Source organism: Choloepus didactylus, chromosome 14 (genome assembly GCF_015220235.1).
Source record: "Choloepus didactylus isolate mChoDid1 chromosome 14, mChoDid1.pri, whole genome shotgun sequence".
Classification (NCBI taxonomy): Eukaryota; Metazoa; Chordata; class Mammalia; order Pilosa; family Megalonychidae; genus Choloepus; species Choloepus didactylus.
The window spans coordinates 42,035,401-42,052,859 of NC_051320.1; the positions used below are offsets into that span (position 1 = coordinate 42,035,401).

Consider the following 17,459-nt stretch of genomic DNA (forward strand, 5'->3'; position numbering starts at 1 on the left):
AAGACTATCAGTAAGGGTAAAAAGAGAGAGAGAGAGGAAAAAGTAAAAATAAAATAGGATATGACATAAAATCCAAAAGACAAAATGGCAGACACTAGACATTAGATTGAGTGAAAATGGCCAGAAACAAAAGGACAGACACTGTATGGGCTCAGTGATATGGACTAACATTCATGAGCAAAATTTGAGAGTTAAGAACACAGATTATAAGGAGATAGACAGATGCTGGAGATGGGGCATTTGATGAGTACAGAAGGTTCAACAGGATTGTATAGATCGAGAAATGGAATGGATAGCCTAATATGTGTGTGATGGTAACACAATATTCTAAGTACTTAGAACAAAGATGAGTTTAAGTACAGTCGAAAGAAGGCCAAGGGCATGTATGACACCAGAAGACAGACAGAAGATAAAGACTGGGACTGAATAACTTAGCGAAACCTAGAGTGGTCAATGATGGCAATTAAATGTACAAATATAAGAATGTTTTTAAATGAGGGAGAACAAATGAATGTCAACATCGCAAGGTGTTGAAAATTGGATGGCATGGGGAAAAAATACAATTAATGCAAATTAGAATCTATAGTTAACGGTAACATTGTAAGATGCTTTCATCAATTCTAACAAAGGCAATATACCAAAGATAAATGTCTATAAGAGGGGGATAGAAAGGAGTGATATGGGATTCCTGGTGCTCATGATATTGTCTGACCTTTCCACTGTATTTTATTTTTAGTTTTCTTCTATCTTTTGTATTTCTCCTCTTTTAAAAATTTTTTCTCTTTTTACTCTTTCTTTGGGGAAGAGATGGAAATGTCCTCATGTAGATTGTGGTGGTAAATGCATAATTATGTGATTATATTGGGAATCACTGATTGTTTACTGATGATGAATTGTATGGCATATGAGTAAAACTGCTAAAAAATAAACAGAGGGTTACACGTGCTGGAGAAAGTGTGGAGAGAGGGATGTACCTATTCCCTGTTGCTAAGGAAGTAGAATGGCACAGCCCAGCTGGAGAGCAGGGTGGTGGTTCCACAGGAAGCTAATGCTGGGGTTGCCATATGGTCCTGCAACCCTGTTACTGGGTATATACTTGGAAGAACTGAGAGCAGGGACATGAGTGGACACTGCACCCTGGTGTTTATGAAAGCCATATTCATGATTCACAATGGATGGAGGTGGCCTAAGGGTACATCTATTGATAAATGGAATGGTGAACTGTGGTATATACATACACAATGGAATACCAAGTGGCAACAAGAAGTTGTGAGGTATGCACCCAGGTGAATGGACCACGAGGACAGTATATTGAGTGAGATAAACCAGAATTGAAAAAGCAAACATTATAAAGCCTCACTAATATGGATTAACTATAATGTGCAAACTCTGAGAAATGAATCTGAGACCACAGATGATCAGGGGAAGGCTTGTGGTAAAGTTTCCTAGATTGTAAGCTCTTACAGCAAGTCACAGCTATTCATGAGTTGTAATGGTTATCTCTAAATTCTGAGATGCTGAGCTCTCTGTGTATAACCTGGTCGGTCCCTGTAACTTCGGGTATCTGTGTGACACCTGAGACTCAGAGCCTGAGTTCAGCACTCATGAATCTCAGCATTAACCCAGACAGCCAAGGCTAAAAAAAGCTGAAAAAGAGATCAGACTTTAATTAGAGATATGAACGAAATGGACTTCATTAGAACTAAGGTAAACCAGACTAAAGGGAAAAAGATGACATTGACTGTGTTTTAAAATCTCAACTTCTATGCAAGACCAAAGGAAGAGATACTTATTTGGGCAAAATCTATACTTTCTGTAGCACAATATATACTTTAATTTCTATGGTCAGTTTATTCGAATACCATATTTACATGGAACCTTGAATAGGGGGTGAGATCTGGTTGGTTTGTACAGGTTACCGTGAAACCCCGATACATCCCAGAGTAATTTGGGCAGAGAATAACAAGTATTTGCAAAGCCCCTTTGAGGGCCTGCAGAAAAATGTGGAAACACTGGACTTCCCCGCCTGAGGAATTCCTGATATTCTCATGGGCGCTGGGGACTGCTATTGTGGTAGGCCAAGTCCTTGATCTTGGGGCTTGCCCTTATGAGGCTTGTTGCTGGAAAGGAGAGGCTAAGCCTACTTACAATGGGGCCTAAGATTCACCCCCAGAGAACCTCTTTTGTTGCTCAAATGTGGCCTGTCTCTAAGCCCACTCTGCTGGTAAACTCACTGCCCTCCCCACTACATGGGACATGACTCCTAGGGGTGGTAAACCTCCCTGGCAACATGGGACATGACTCCAAGGGATGAGCCTGGACCCGGCATCAAGGGACTGAGAAAGCCTTCCTGCTCAAAACGGGTAAGAGAAATTAAAGTTTCAGTGGCTGAGATGTAAAATGGAGTCAAGAGGTCATTCTGGAGGTTATTCTTATCCCTTTTTAGTTTTTAATGTACTAGAATAGCTAGAAGTAAATACCTGAAATTGTTGAACTGCAATCCAGTATCCTTCATTCTTGAAGACAATCATACAACTATACAGTTTATACAGTGTGACCATGTGATTATGAAAACCTTGTGGATCATACTCCCTTTATCCAGTGTATGGACAGAAGAGTAGGAAACAAGGGGGTCAGAAAGTCAATGAATAATAAGAGGGAAAAAGGAGTATGAGATGTTTTGGGTATTCTTTTTTACTTTTATTTTTATCCTTACTCTTATTTTTTGGAGAAATGAAAGTGTTCAAAGAATTGATTGTAGTAATGAAAGTACAACTATGTGATGATACTATGAACAACTGACTGTACACTTTGGATGATTGTATGGTATGTGAATATATCTTAATAAAAATGCATAAAAATCTAGAATATAGGTTAACAGGAGACAGAAAGTGGGTAGAGAAAGGGCAGATGATGCTTAAGGCACACAGAATTTTTAATAAGGTTGATTGTAAATGTTTGGAAATGGACAGAGGTGATGGCAGCACAATACTGTACATGTAATAACAGTGCTCAGTGTGAATATGATTGAAAGGGCAAGTCTAAAGTTGTGTATGTCACCAGAAGGAAAGCATAAGAATAAGGATAAAAGGTTAACTGTATGGCATAGGAAAATCTGTTGCGGATGACGACTGTGGTTTATTGTACAAATATAAGAGCGTTCTTACATGAACTAGAACAAATGTACATCACTATTACAAGGTGTTAATAAGGTGGTATATGGGAAAAAATAAAACTAATACAAACTAAGCACTATAGTTAACAGCAACAATGTAATATCCTTTCATCAACTGTAACAAGCTAGTATACCAAAGCTAAGCATCAAAAATAGGGAGATAAAGGGGACACGGGATTTTTTTTTTTCTTTTGAGTAATGAGAATGTTCTCAAATTGATTGTGGTGGTCAATATATAACTCTGTGATTATACTGAGAGCCACTGATTGTACGCTTTCGATGGGTTGTATTGTGTATGAACAAAACCGTTAAAATAAAAAACATTCATGATTCATGAGATGAGGTCAAAATACCAGCATTAGGAAGATGTTGATGCCAACCCTCATCCATCACCTTGAAGAGTTCAAGACTTCAGAAGAAGAAGTAATTGCATATGTGGTAGAAATAGCAAGAGAACTAGAAGTGGATCCTGAAGATGTGACTGAATTGCTGCAATCTCATGATAAAACCTGAACAGATGAGGACTTGTTTCTTACGGATACGCAAAGAAAGAGGTACCCTGAGATGGAAACTACTCCTAGTAAAAATTCTGTGAACATTGATGCAATGACAACAAATCATTTAGAATATTACATAAACTTAGTTGATAAAGCAGCAGCAGGGTTTGAGAGGACTGACTCCAGTTTATAAAGAAGTTCTGTTGTGGGTAAAATGCTATCAAACAACATCACATGATACAGAGAATTCTTTCGTGATAGGAAGAGTCAATCAATGACATAAACTTCACTGCTGTCTTATTTTAAGCAACTGCCTCAGCCACCTCAAACTTCAGCAACCAAAACCTTGATCAGTCAGCAACCATCAACATCGAGGCAAGACCCTCCACCAGCAAAAAGATTATGACTCACCGAAGGCTCAGATGCTGGTCAGCATTTCTTAACAATAAAGTATTTTTAAATAAAGGTATGTAAATTGTTTTTTTAGACATAATGCTATTGCACACTTAACAGACTACAGAATAGTGTAAACCTAACTTCTATATATATTGGGAAACCAAAAAATTCATGGGACTCACTTTATTGCAATAGTCGCTTTACTGTGGTAGTCTGGAACCAAAACCAGAATATTTCTAAGGTATGTCTGTACATGGTAGCAACTTAATTATTCTAAGTACCGCACCTTATGAGCTGCAAAACTTGACGCATTTTTTTCAAGTGCCCTTTTTGCATATTCTAGGGCTTCATACACCAATCGCTTTTTCTCTTCTTCTGATGTTCCGCTAAGCTGAGATATATCACGTGAAGCCCGTGCCAAACGCCAAAGTAACTCTGCATCTTCACTAATTTCAAATAAAAATAAAATATTTTATATTTTCACTTGCATTTTTAAATTGCTAAAGGTCACATCATTAATCAATAGATTTTAGTCTTTCAGCTTAGTGAGGTCATAGTAAGCAGAATATAATCAAAAACACATTGTAATAATGGTAGACTTATTTTCTTTCAAACAAAACCTTTATTTGCTAAAATTTCCTATCCAATATACAATATTACTCACAAATACTAACTATAGGATCTAAAATAATGAGTTACTCAAAAACAAAATTATGTTTGAATTCTCAAAACCCTTGCCCTACAAACCCCAAAATTCAATTTGAGGCTTGACCTCACTGAACTGTTGTTATTCATACAATTCACTAATTGCTTCAGACACTACCATAATACGTATGTTATACTCAGGGTCATGACCTTTTACAAAATGAAATAGGGCACCTGGTACAAAGTTGGTATATGTTAAATATTTGTTAATTAATGAATGATTAAATATAATGTACTCTCAAAATAAATCCTATGGTTAATTGTGTCAACCATGACATCATGGCTTCTTACTTCACTCCCGGAGGAACTACCACTTAAAGATAAATATATAAAATAAGAAATGCTTAGTAAATAAAATAGTAACCACAATACAATAAAGAGTAAGAAATATTTTTAAAACACTTAAATTTCTTTTTATTAAATGTCTGCCTTCAAACCTAATAGTATTCACATAAAATATTCTAAAAATTTTAAAAAATGTTTTCAGGCTAATTTTTAATATTTTACACACAAAAAAAGGCAGTGGTAGTATATTTATAATTCAGTCAATATGGAATAATCTTAGAGCTTCAAATTATTTCAAATTATTACTGAAATGATTATAAAATGACATCAATCACCTCGTTACTGAAGGGAGAAGGAAAGATGATTGCTAAAAAATATTTAAGGAGTAAAATTGATGGGTCTTGGAGCGAAAACTGGTTTTGGGAATCTAAGAAAGGTACATGAAAATGACTCAATGTTTCTAGTTTAGAAAAACAGGTAGAGGAGAGAGATCTGAAAACCTCATTTAGCCTTATTTGACTTATTTTATAGGACCTCTCCATCCCCACCCTTCCAAAAGGTTAATATTACAGACTAAAAATGTAGTCTAATACTAAACATAGAAAAAGGAGGTATTTTGGTTTCTCTGAAAAGACTGCTCCTAAAGTGACACACAGATACCATTCAATGGGGGCATATAATCATCTTAATTCTCAATAAATTTATTTAAATGTTATACCAATAAGGAATTACTTTAAAAGAATGAGAAATATAAAATATAGATGAGATAAACTTAAACCCAATGAGGTAAAATTTATATTCGATGAGATAAACTTATATTCAATGACTACCTTGATATTTTGCAGGGAAAGAGCAAAATGGAAAAAAATACTTCAACACTCTGCTGGAGTAAGTAAAACAGTAATATTATTTAAACCATTAAGACAAATGTAGAGCTATGGTCACCGGATATTCTTGCAAGCATTGGAGACTACCAGTGTAGTAGGTCAAGCCCTTGATCCTTGGGCTTGCCCTTATGAAGCTTGCTACTGCAAAGGAGAGGCTAAGCCTATTTAAAATTTTGCCTAAGTCACGCCCAGAGAACCTCTTTTGTTGCTCAGATGTGGCACTGCTCTCTAAGCCAACTTGGCAGATGGACTTCCTGCCCTTCCCCCTACATGGGACATGACTGCAGGGGTGTAAATCTCCCTGGCAACATGGGACATGACTCCAGGGGATGAGCCTGGATCCTGTATTGTACGATTGAGAAAGCCTTCTGGACCAATATGGTGAAGAGAAATGAAACAAAATAAAATTTCAGTGCCTGAAGGTTTCAAATGGAGTTGAGAGGTCTTTCTGGAGGCTATTCTTATGCATTATACAGATATCCCTTTTTAGTTTTTAGTTCATTAGAATAGCTAGAAGGAAATACCCGGAACTGCTGAACTGCAATCCAGTATTCTTGACTCTTGGAGATCATCATATAACTACATAGCTTATATGGTGTGACTGTGTGACCATGAAAACCTTATGGCTCACATTCCCTTTATCCAGTGTATGGACAGGTAAGCAGAAAAATGGGGACTAAAATGTGTAATGGGGGGAAGTGGAGTATGGGTTATTTTGGGTGTTCTTTTATACTTTTATTTTTATTTTTGGAGTAATGAAAATGTTCACAAATTGACTATGGTGATGAATGCTCAACTATATGATGGTACTGTGAACTGACTGTACACTTTGGATGACTGGTATGTGAATATGTCTCAATAAAATTGCATTAAGAAAGCATTGCACATGTAAAAAAAAAAAAAGACAAATGTAGAACTTCTGAGTCACTTAAAGTAAGAAGGAAACAGCATACTACAAATTAAACTCCAAGAAATATTGTTTTAAATAAAAACTACATTAGTATATTATAAAAATTTCAAGCACCAAAGACCACTTTGCTAAATAACAAAATTTTAAGGAAACTACAAACCCAGGCCTATCATACATTGCTTACCTTTCCTTGTACTGGGTTAGCAACTGAAAAAGCTTTTCTGTTTCTCCACTTTCATACAGATAGTCTGCTTGTTCAAGGATTTCTTCAACTTCAAGAACACAAAAGAAAAAAGATACAATAAAGTAGTCTTCCAAGTCAAATGGCAATAATTCTAAGTAACATAGCAACTTTTATATAAAGCAAAAGAAATTAGATGCAGAAATCACCTATAAGGAAAGATAAAAAATTCTGAAGAACTTAGATACAAGTAAAGTAGAAATAAGCATGAAGCTATCAAAACCCTGGGAAATAACAAATTAGAAAATTTATTCTGGTACTGACCAGATATGATACATACATTTAAAAATAATTAAAAAGCAACTTCCTCTAAGGAATTTATGGTACACAAACCTTCCACACCAAGTCTTTATTGTTGTTGCTGTTACTGCTGTTAAATACCATCCTATCTGCAAAATGATGCAACTCATCTACCTGAAACACTGGAAATTATTAACTTGCATGATTGCACCACACTGATATACCAGAATCTCATCATAATCCAATTTATACAGACATTTTTAAGGAAAAAAGTCAAATCTATTGTCAAGAACTTAGATGATGTTAACTACACAGAGAATTTGAACCTACCTCATTGGCACTATGATCCAACCAACTTGTTAACTACTATTTCAGGGTTTAGACATTACCCTGAGATACGTAAGCTTAATAGACAGTGTAATGCACTAAAAAATCTGACTAATTACTTTAAAACAGTAAGCTTGAAGGTCAGAATATTCCAATTATTACTAAGAAACATACACATTTAATTTTGTCTTCCATAAGGGTACTGTAATACTTAGTATCACATATAGGCTGACATTCCAGCATGTGTTCATCTAAGTTTCTTTATTATTTATCTTGGTACACTTTAACCACCACAGTGTATTTGAAATTTAAAGTTTTTAAAAATTTTTTAAAAATTAAAATCTACACCTGCAAAAAACTACATGAAATTTATGACACAATCAGGTAAGTGAACTATTTTTATTGGTTCAAGATAGCATCAGGATGTAATCATACTAGTTTAATAAAAATTAAATGACAATAACAACTTTTCTTCAATAATCTTACTTCAATTGATTAGGTAGTATGGAGTTTAATAATATTCATATGACTGGTTAATTTTCTAAAGTTTGCTTCCATTCTAGTCTATTTTATATTTTTTTCTGTGGCTGATTCTCAAAATATGGGTTCTAACAACACAAAGATTCTTAAAAGTAGTAAGTAGTGTCACCATTCTCATTAGTGTTTGTTGAAGACAGATAATGATCCCCAAAGATGTCTACATCTTAATACCTAGAACTTGTGAATATACTAGGTTAAACGGCAAAGGGGAATTAAGGTTGCAATGGAATTACATTCACTAGTCAGCTAACTTTAAAACAGGGAGATTATCAGGATTATCCAGGTTGGTCCAATGTTATCACAAGAATCTTTAAAAGTGAAAACGAGGCAGGAGAGTAAACAATGAGATGTGATGATGGAAGCAAAGTCAGAATGATGTGACTACTGGCTTTGAAAATAAAGGGACAAGAACCAAGAAAGGCAGGAAGCCTCAAGAAGCAAGGAAACAAATTCTCCCATAAAGCCTCCGAAAGGAAGACAGAGCTGTTGACACCTAGATTTTAGATCAGAGAGACCCATTCTGGACTTCTACCTACAGAACTGTAAGATAATAAATTCTGTTGTTTTTAAGGCACTAAGTTTGTAATTTATTACAGCAGCAACAGAAAACCAATACAGTATTTAAATTCAGTATACTGATCTGGCATATTGGAATGTATACATGGTATATACAACTAGCAAAGTTAAATTTAATTGATTCTACTTATTGATTAATCTCTGGCTCCCTGTGAAGCCTGATCAAGATATTGCTGTTCTTAACTTTATCTGAGAATTCTGCATTTTATCACCATGTAATGAAAAGAAAAAAGTAGAAATTAAGGAAATAATTTAAGATTACTTAAATCTTTTTTGTAATTATTCATTTATAACCTCTCAGATAGTTTTGTCTTCAAATCCCTTACTATATAGTATAGTACCATAATCTATGGTACCCAGGCTTTAAAAACAAAATATATATATATTTCCTGATTCTATACAAGAACTTCTAAAGTTATACAATTGTGTAATTTATAAGAACAAAATACACTTACTATGGTACTACAGACTCACACAGCAATTATGATGGGAGCATGCAGACCACTCCACATATCTGTAAATCTGTTGTGGCTTTTACTTGTTTAATGCACTGTACTTTTCCTGAAAATATTTAAAAATAAACTATGTTACTGACACAGAGACCGTATTCTATAAAATGGGCTAAATTTTAAAAGTAAATTACTTTTCAACTTCAGTAATGAATGAATGAATATCCCCAGACAAACTGGAGTATTAGTTCAACTACAACTGTACAGTAAAATTTTTAATTCAACCTAAAATGAGTATAAGCAGGATAACAAATCTTAGGATTTTTTTAAAAGAAAAAAAGTCAATGACATGATATGTGTCATAAATAAATTTATAAACTATGGTTTTCTGGTTTTTCTTTGTAGCTATTCTTACCAATATGAGAGGTACCTGGACAAGAACGAAATACTCCTTAGACATTCCTCTGGCAAATGATATAGCCCTATTTCTGAAGTTTCTCCCTATGGCGCTTATGAAATAGAACACTGAGCATCTAGAGTCAAGATTCAGCAAAGACATCAAAATTTAAGGTTAATCTTTCACACCAATTATACTGTGTCTCAGCAGTAGTGGAAGCCATGTCCCCCAAAATACCCTGAAGTAGTACAAATGAGTACATATGAAATAGATTTTAGTTCTGTGGATTCACCAGTAAACGGGAATCAGAAAAGGTATATGAAAAGAAGACAGCCGAAGCAACACATGAAGAACCTTTAAGTTGAGTATGTTTCAAGCATTTTACAAGTGAACTTTCACAACACAAAAGAGTATTAGCATATCTTTCTTCAGGGGACTTTACATTTTGTCTATTTTAAGTAGATAATTAAAAACTTCACTGGAGTGCTCTGATTACTGCTGACAATGGGTTTTTGGCACCACCTTGTGGTAAACATAGACATTACCATTTAAAAAACCAGCCACAAATCCCATCCAACTGAAATGTCAAAAATATATAAGCTCTCAAACTTTAATTCATTTCCAAAAAACTCCCACTTGAGAATACAATTTAATACATGTAAATAGAGGGAGCAAAACTTTTTAATTGGCTTCCATGAACATGAGGTAGACATAAAGAGAAACAGGCAGAAGTTTTGATGGGTGGAATTATCTGAAGACCAAAAGGTATGAAAAATAAGGATCACAGCAGAACAAAACACAGAAGAATGTCATCTGAAAATTAAAACTTTTAAGTACCAACAAAGTTAAATTTTAATAGACAACATGTGGATCATTCTTCAATTTTAAAAAAAATTCGGCTTCTTTATTTTATCAATAATTACTGTTTTTCAAGGACTAAGGCCTAGTCTAACAAAAAAATTATATGAACATTTTGTTATTTATTCAACTAATTATAAAGTGAAGCTTCTGTATTTGTTTTAAGATCATAAAGTTAAGAAAATCAAGGCAGGCTAAATAAATATGCTTGAAAATACAAAAGTGATTTGAAAATATAAGAAACTTTTCATTAAAATCTATAATAAAAACAATGAGTTTAGTTTTCTCAGAATTGAGTTATACCTTAGAGTATTAGAATTATTTTTTAATTTAATAAATGTACAATAATTTTATGTCATTAAGACACTTCTGAAAAAATGGACTATGGTCATTAAGGCTAAAAGTAATTTTGGCTTTGCCTTTCAAAGTGCTGTATTTGTTGCTTAGGGAAGCTCTAAATTTTTACAGTCACTTCTGTAATGATGCCAAGGCACACTGAAACTGTGATAGATGCAGAGAGATATAAATATACAGAGTTCTAATCTCTGCTTTAATACTTCAACTTTTGAAGAAGATTAACTTTGTGAGCTTCTTTAAAATTAATATTATAATGACAATAAGGCTTGTTCTAGCTATTTTATAAGGTTCTATGAGAAATTAAGTTATGCTGATAAGTTAGAGAGCTTTAAAAAGCTGGGTTACTGTAAAAAATATATCACTGAACATAGTTTGTTGGTGACAAACCAAATCCTCTGCTTTGACCTTCATCATAATACATTTACAAAAAGGAGCTAAAAATTTTTTTTCTCAGTTGTCTCTGCTTTTTTAAAGAAAACAGACATGAATAAATGAAATCAATAGATAACTAGAAATTTTTAGCTAATATTCTCAAATCCTTCACTTACCAGACCTTTACTAAGAAATTCTATTCAAAATATAATCTCTGCCTCTTTCCTCAATCACATTTTCCTTGTTGGATTAAAAAGTGGAAACTATGAAAAACAAAAAGGCTTAACTCATAATTAGGGTTGATACTGATATTTCTGTACTCTAAAATTTTGGCTCTGTCTACATATACAATTGGTTTAACTAAATTTAATTTTTAAAAAACCATGGCAACTGTTAAAACCTATCTACTTATCCATATTATACAAATAAGAAATTTGATAGAATTTTTTACTTTTCAACCAGTTCTTTGATATTTGATACCAAGCTTATCACTGCTACATTCTGTTTGTAAACAAAATACTTGTATCTCACGGTATTAGGGCTGTTTTATTTTTTTAACTATGCCAAGAAGAGTAAAACATCTTGGCATTGATAGAATTGTTCTATCATTATAAACCAAGGGTTGGCAAATTTTTTCTATAAAAGTCCAAAGAGTAAATATTTTAGACCGTGGAGGCCAGATATGGTTTCTATGGCATATTCTTTTTGTTTTTGTTTTTTTTTTTAAATCCACACTTCAACACTTTAAAAAAATGTTCTTAGCTCAAGGGTCCTACAGAAATATAAATTATTAATAGATCATGTATTTATCACTGAAGGAGCTCCAGTTTCTCGAAGATAAAGACAGAGATAATTTATCAGACTGACAAGTACAGAAAAGCAGAAAATAATATAGACCATAACAACATCAGTTTCATTATTACGTAGAGAGACAAAAATAACTAAGTGTTCCACATGTTTAGCTTAGGCTTACCTTTGGCTGTGGCATGAACCACAGCAGCCTGAGAAATGACCCGGTAAGTTTCAAAACTCAAATAAGACAAGGCTGGGAATAAAAGGCCTCTTTTGAAAGTTCCTGGGTTTCCTATCACCTGAGGAAACAATTACGGTCAGTTACCAAACTTAGAAAATTTGGGGGAACTGGTATCCTAAGCAAAAATTACATCAATTTTCTCCCACCCCCAAATAATTCAATCATAAGAACACTGGAAGCACAAAATTTACTTCATCAAATTCTTCATTAAGACTCTTTCACATAATTACTTTAGGGAAAGAACACAATGTAATGCAATCTTGTTAAGAATAAACTCTAATTAAAGGTGGTAGCATACGTAAAAAACACAGTCATACTGATAAATGCTGGACTGGATGACCTGCATTTTACTTGGTGAGGCATGGATGATATAAATTCTATGAAATAAAATATGATACAACACTACATAATAAATTTCAATCTTAAGATTAGACAAGATGAATAATATTAAATAGGGTAGTTACTAAGCATAAAAAATGCTCATGGTTTTAAGTAAGGATATCTTCAAAAGCTACCCACAAAACCCAGTTTTTAAATAAATAATGAATAAAATATCTATCCAAAAAGATTTAGAAATTAATTTTCCTAATTATGGCCAGATTCTTAAGACCAATGGCAAAGAAGGATATCATTCTAGCAATTCTCCCTTTTCTCCAAAACAATTTTTCTCTTTCACGTGGCATCGTTTTTTCCTTGTTAATTCATTTCCATAGATAAAAACAACTATAGTAACTTTGTGAGCTGTAATTTCTTCTTTCTTAAAAACAAAAAACATAAAAGCTTCCTCTTGATGTCACATCCTCCTCAGTCTTATTTCTCAACTCTCCGTCAGCAGAACTCTCCAAAAAAGTTGTCTGTACTGCCTTCATTCCCTCTTCCCATTCTCTCTAGAACCCACACAAATCACACTTTTACCTGCAAATGACCATTAAGTCAAGTTAACTCTCCCATCCAGCCCTTAAGGGAGGTAGCAAGAAAGAGTGTTGGTATTACAATGATGGTATTCTAATTAAGATCACCAAGGACAATGCTATTTCCAATAGTCAATTCTGAATTCTCACTTACTTGACCTATCAGCAGCACTTGAAAGCTGATCACTCCCTCCTTTCTTTCCTTTAAATCATGAATGTTTAATTTTTACTGAGGTATAACTGACATACAATAGACAGCACATACTTGAAGTGTACAATTTAAGTTCTGGCATGTATAGACCTGTAAAACCATAACTATAATCAAAATAATGAATATATCCATCAACTCCAAAAGTGTCCTTATGCCCATTTGTAATCCATCCATCTCCTCCAAGGCCTTGCACCTACTGATCTGTTTTCTGACACATTCATTTGTTCCTGAGACATTCTGCACTTGGCTTTGAATGCTTTTCTGAATTTCCTCATACCTCAATAACTGCTCCTTCACATTCCCCTTTGCTGGTTCCTTATCTCCAGTACCTCAATGCTAGGTATGTCCTGGGCTTATTTGTATTACCTTGGTGATCTCATTTAGTCTGACGTCTAAATACCATGTGCGTGCCAAAAACATCAAAATGTAATCTTTAGCCTGGATGTCTCCTCTAAATTTCAGAACTGTATATCTGACTGCCCACTCAACATCTATCTCTACATGAAGCCTTATGGGAATCTTAAGTTTAACAGCCAAAACAGCTGATCTTTCCCTCAACTCACTACTTAACTCTCTCAGGTGTCTAGAGACAACTGACTATCAAATGGCAACTCTGTTCTTGTAGTTGTTTGGGTGAAAAAAATGAAAACAATTTTTTAAAACACTTGGAGTAGTTCTCAATTCTGCTTCTTTCTCTCACAACTCACATCTGATTCTTCATTAGATTCTTTTTGCTCTATTTTCAAAATATATCCAAAATCCAAACCCTTCTCACCACCTCCACTGTTACCACAGTGGTTCAAGCCACCATTATCACTCACCTGGATTATGGCAATAGCCTAACTGGTTTTCTGTTTCTACCTTGCCCTTGAAGGTCTATACTCAACATACTAGTTAAAGCAATACTTTTCAAATATGAATTAAATCATCTCACTTCTCTGCTTAAAATCTTCTAATGGTTTCCCATGTTACTCAAGAGTAAAAGTCTGTGCTTGACTACCTGGCCCTACATTGTATGGTCCATCACCTCTCAGACCTCATTTCCTACCACACTCTACCTTGATGACTCTGCTAAAGCCACTTGTACTTCTTTACTGCTACTACAACTCACAAGACCTCTTTCTGCCTTAGTACCATTGTTCTTGCTATTTTCTCTAACCTTAAACTATTCCCCCTGAGGTATCTATGACTTGCTTCATCACAACCTTCAAGTTTTTGCTCAACTATTACTTTCTCAATGAGGACTTCTCTAATACTGTTTTTAAAATTGCAACAACTGTCTCAGGCACTCCCTGTCACCATCTGATATATTATGTATTTTATCAGTTTATTTAATGTTTTCTCACAAGAATGTAGCCCCAGCATAGCCAGCACCTTCAACAGTGCCTGGTACACAAATATTCAATATGTGTTGATACAGGACTGGAAGACAGAGATTGGAAGAAATTTTGATATTGGCTTTGGCACTACCTAACTATAAAGCCTCTAAACATTACTTCCTCATCTATAAACCTGGGAAGATTTCAGCTCTGCCTTCTACAGTTAGCGCAAGAAAAATTCAAATGAGGCTTTTTTTCGAGGCTGGGAATCTCATTTTGTTGGGATGCATCTAGACATGGATGCAAAGTGGCCTTTCATGGGATGTTTTGGACAGTTATGTGCCAAAGAGGCATGAGAAAAGCATCTGAGGTCCTAAAAACAAGCCTCATTCTAGCCTAGGCATGGGCAAACAGGCACTAAGCCAGAATTAATGGAAGTTACATGCCATAAAGGTGGAGAAGTCTGACCTGTCTGGACAATCTTTCTATTTGGTCCGTGGTACGCATCTTTATCTACCGACAGCTTGCTTGGGTGCAGATTGTGGAGACCTTTTAAAGAAAGGTGTAGACGATGCTGGCTGCAATGCACAGGACAGTTTCGAGAGAAAGGATTTGGAATTCGCCTTTAGGGGGAGAACACAGGTCAACAGTTCATTTGCCTGAAGGCTTCAAGGACTTCTCATGACAGCAACCATGCAGCTCTTAACCATTTGGAAGGCAGCTGGATGGATACTCGGGATAAAAAATTTCTGTAAACCCATTGAGTCTGCTTCAGTCATATAATGGGGGTTGGGAGAGCAGAGGCTCTGACCCACATATAATGACTACTGAGGGACAAGGATGTAAGAAGACCTTTAGGACATGATGCTGGAATGCTGGCAGAAGGTCACCTGAACAAGGATGTTACCAGAATAAAAATTTGCAAAGAAAACCAATAGAACGTAAAACAATGAATTCAAATGTCATATGATTAATGAATATGGTTCATGAATTGCAACAAGGTACTGTACTAATGCACATTAATAGAGAAAACTGCGTGTTGGGAGGTGTAATGTGGGAACTCTACCTTGTGCATGATTTTTCTGTAAACCTACAAATGTTACAAAATATTGAAAAATGAAATTTATGTTAAATTAAAATTAATAAAAAAAGCTCACCCCCCCAAAAAAAAAAAAAAATTCAAATGAGAACATATTTCTAAGTTTTCTGTAAACTGTAGGCATTATTTCCTGGCTGCTAGTGTTGAAAAAGCATTGAAATCTAAATAAACGGATCTCAACAACCCAAAAAATCACCACTAATTTTTATTAAGGCTTCTCTGATTTCCATTTCCTCTCTATAACCAAATAAAATTTAAGACTTTACATATTCTGGCTCATACAGATAACCCAGATGGAGCAAAATTAACAATGGGCAGTATCTACCCAATCTGTTTAATTTCAATCCATTTCATTTAGTAACTTGTCATTCATCTCATGAACTATAAAACTTCATGCTTGGTAATTTATGCAGTATTAAAATATGTTAACTGATACTTATACTGTTGAAAGAGGCCTCATATAATTTGGGTCAAGTACACTGGAAGAGTTTTAAGATTTCATTATTGCTTTTAATTAAAACAAAGACTTAATTTTTAAAAGTATATCACACTTTGCACTAACAACTAAAAAAAGGATTAGTAACTAAAATTAATGAAGCATATCCATACAATGGAATGGAATTACTCAGCAATAAACAAGGACTACTGCTAAGTGTTCAAGTTTCCTTGGCAAATACCAATGCAATGGGTTGGCTTTAACAACAGGAATGTACTAGCTCACAGTTCTGAGGTTAGTGAAAAAGTACAAATCAAGGCATCATCAAGGCTACGCTTTCTTCCCAAAGACTGGTCTTCTGGAGCTAGTCCTTGGCTCCAGTGTCACATGGTAGCCTCTCATGGCCTCTCCCTTCTCTTCTGGAAGGGAGAAATTAGAAGAAAAACAGGGGTTGCAAGTCCCAAACAATTCCAAAACCTGCAGGGCATAATTCATTAGATTTCAAGGTCTGAGATTCATCTATGAATTGACATTTCATCCTCTGGGTCTGATAAAACAGCAGCCCCACCCTTCCAAGTACTTTTGCAACAGCCATGCTCTCCTCGAACACTGGGGTGAAGGCTCTACTCTCTCTGAGCATCAGGATGGTGGCCAGGCTCTCTGCAAAGACTCAGACACAGGCCCCGTCTTCTCCAAGCACTAGGGAAGTGGCCAGTCTCTCCATGAACGCCAGGGCACACGCCCCACCATCTCCAAGCATTGGTGTGGCAGCACTCTCCCTGAACAAGGGGGCAGAACGCCTGCTTCCTCCAAGCACTGGGGCAAAACTGCCCTTTCCACATATATGAGTGGGCCTGCTCTCTTGGTCCGGGGAGATATATTCCTCGGCTTCCATGGTTCTACCCTTGAAGTCATTCCTCCTTCATTTCATCCCTTCTCTATCCTTTCAATTCAGGCTGGCAGTGGTTCCACTCACAAAAATTTTGCAAAGTCTTGTCGGCTTTGCATGCAGTTCACAAAGCTCCGAACCATCAGACAGGACTTTCACAGATTTTTCCTACATAATGCATTTCCAATCCTAACTTCCACTAGAAATGGCTGACTGATTCCATATTCAGTTAAAGCCTCACATGGAGCCCTACTGTTCAGGAACCTGATGTCTGGAAGCTCAGGGAGGTCACTTATGGAGCCATTTCTGACCCTAGTCCCAGAGCACACTATCTGGATGGGCTCAGGAT

The 17,459-nt window shown here is 35.3% G+C and overlaps 1 protein-coding gene and 1 long non-coding RNA gene across 3 annotated transcripts in view; one reads left to right on the plus strand and one right to left on the minus strand.

Annotated features, from left to right (window-relative positions):
• Positions 1-17,459, minus strand: part of RMDN1 (regulator of microtubule dynamics 1) — a 55,021-nt gene that overhangs the window by 32,455 nt on the left and 5,107 nt on the right. For both annotated transcript variants that reach the window (XM_037802552.1, XM_037802553.1), the window contains 3 exons: positions 12,186-12,303; positions 7,040-7,127; positions 4,355-4,514 (listed from right to left, as the gene is read on the minus strand). In XM_037802552.1, coding sequence (XP_037658480.1) covers positions 4,355-4,514; positions 7,040-7,127; positions 12,186-12,303 — 366 coding nt within the window. The remainder of the gene's footprint in view (positions 1-4,354; positions 4,515-7,039; positions 7,128-12,185; positions 12,304-17,459) is intronic.
• LOC119508761 lies at positions 8,633-15,854 on the plus strand. The gene is made up of 3 exons (XR_005211581.1): positions 8,633-8,745; positions 9,634-9,798; positions 14,788-15,854. It is a non-coding gene; the product is annotated as an uncharacterized LOC119508761 (long non-coding RNA).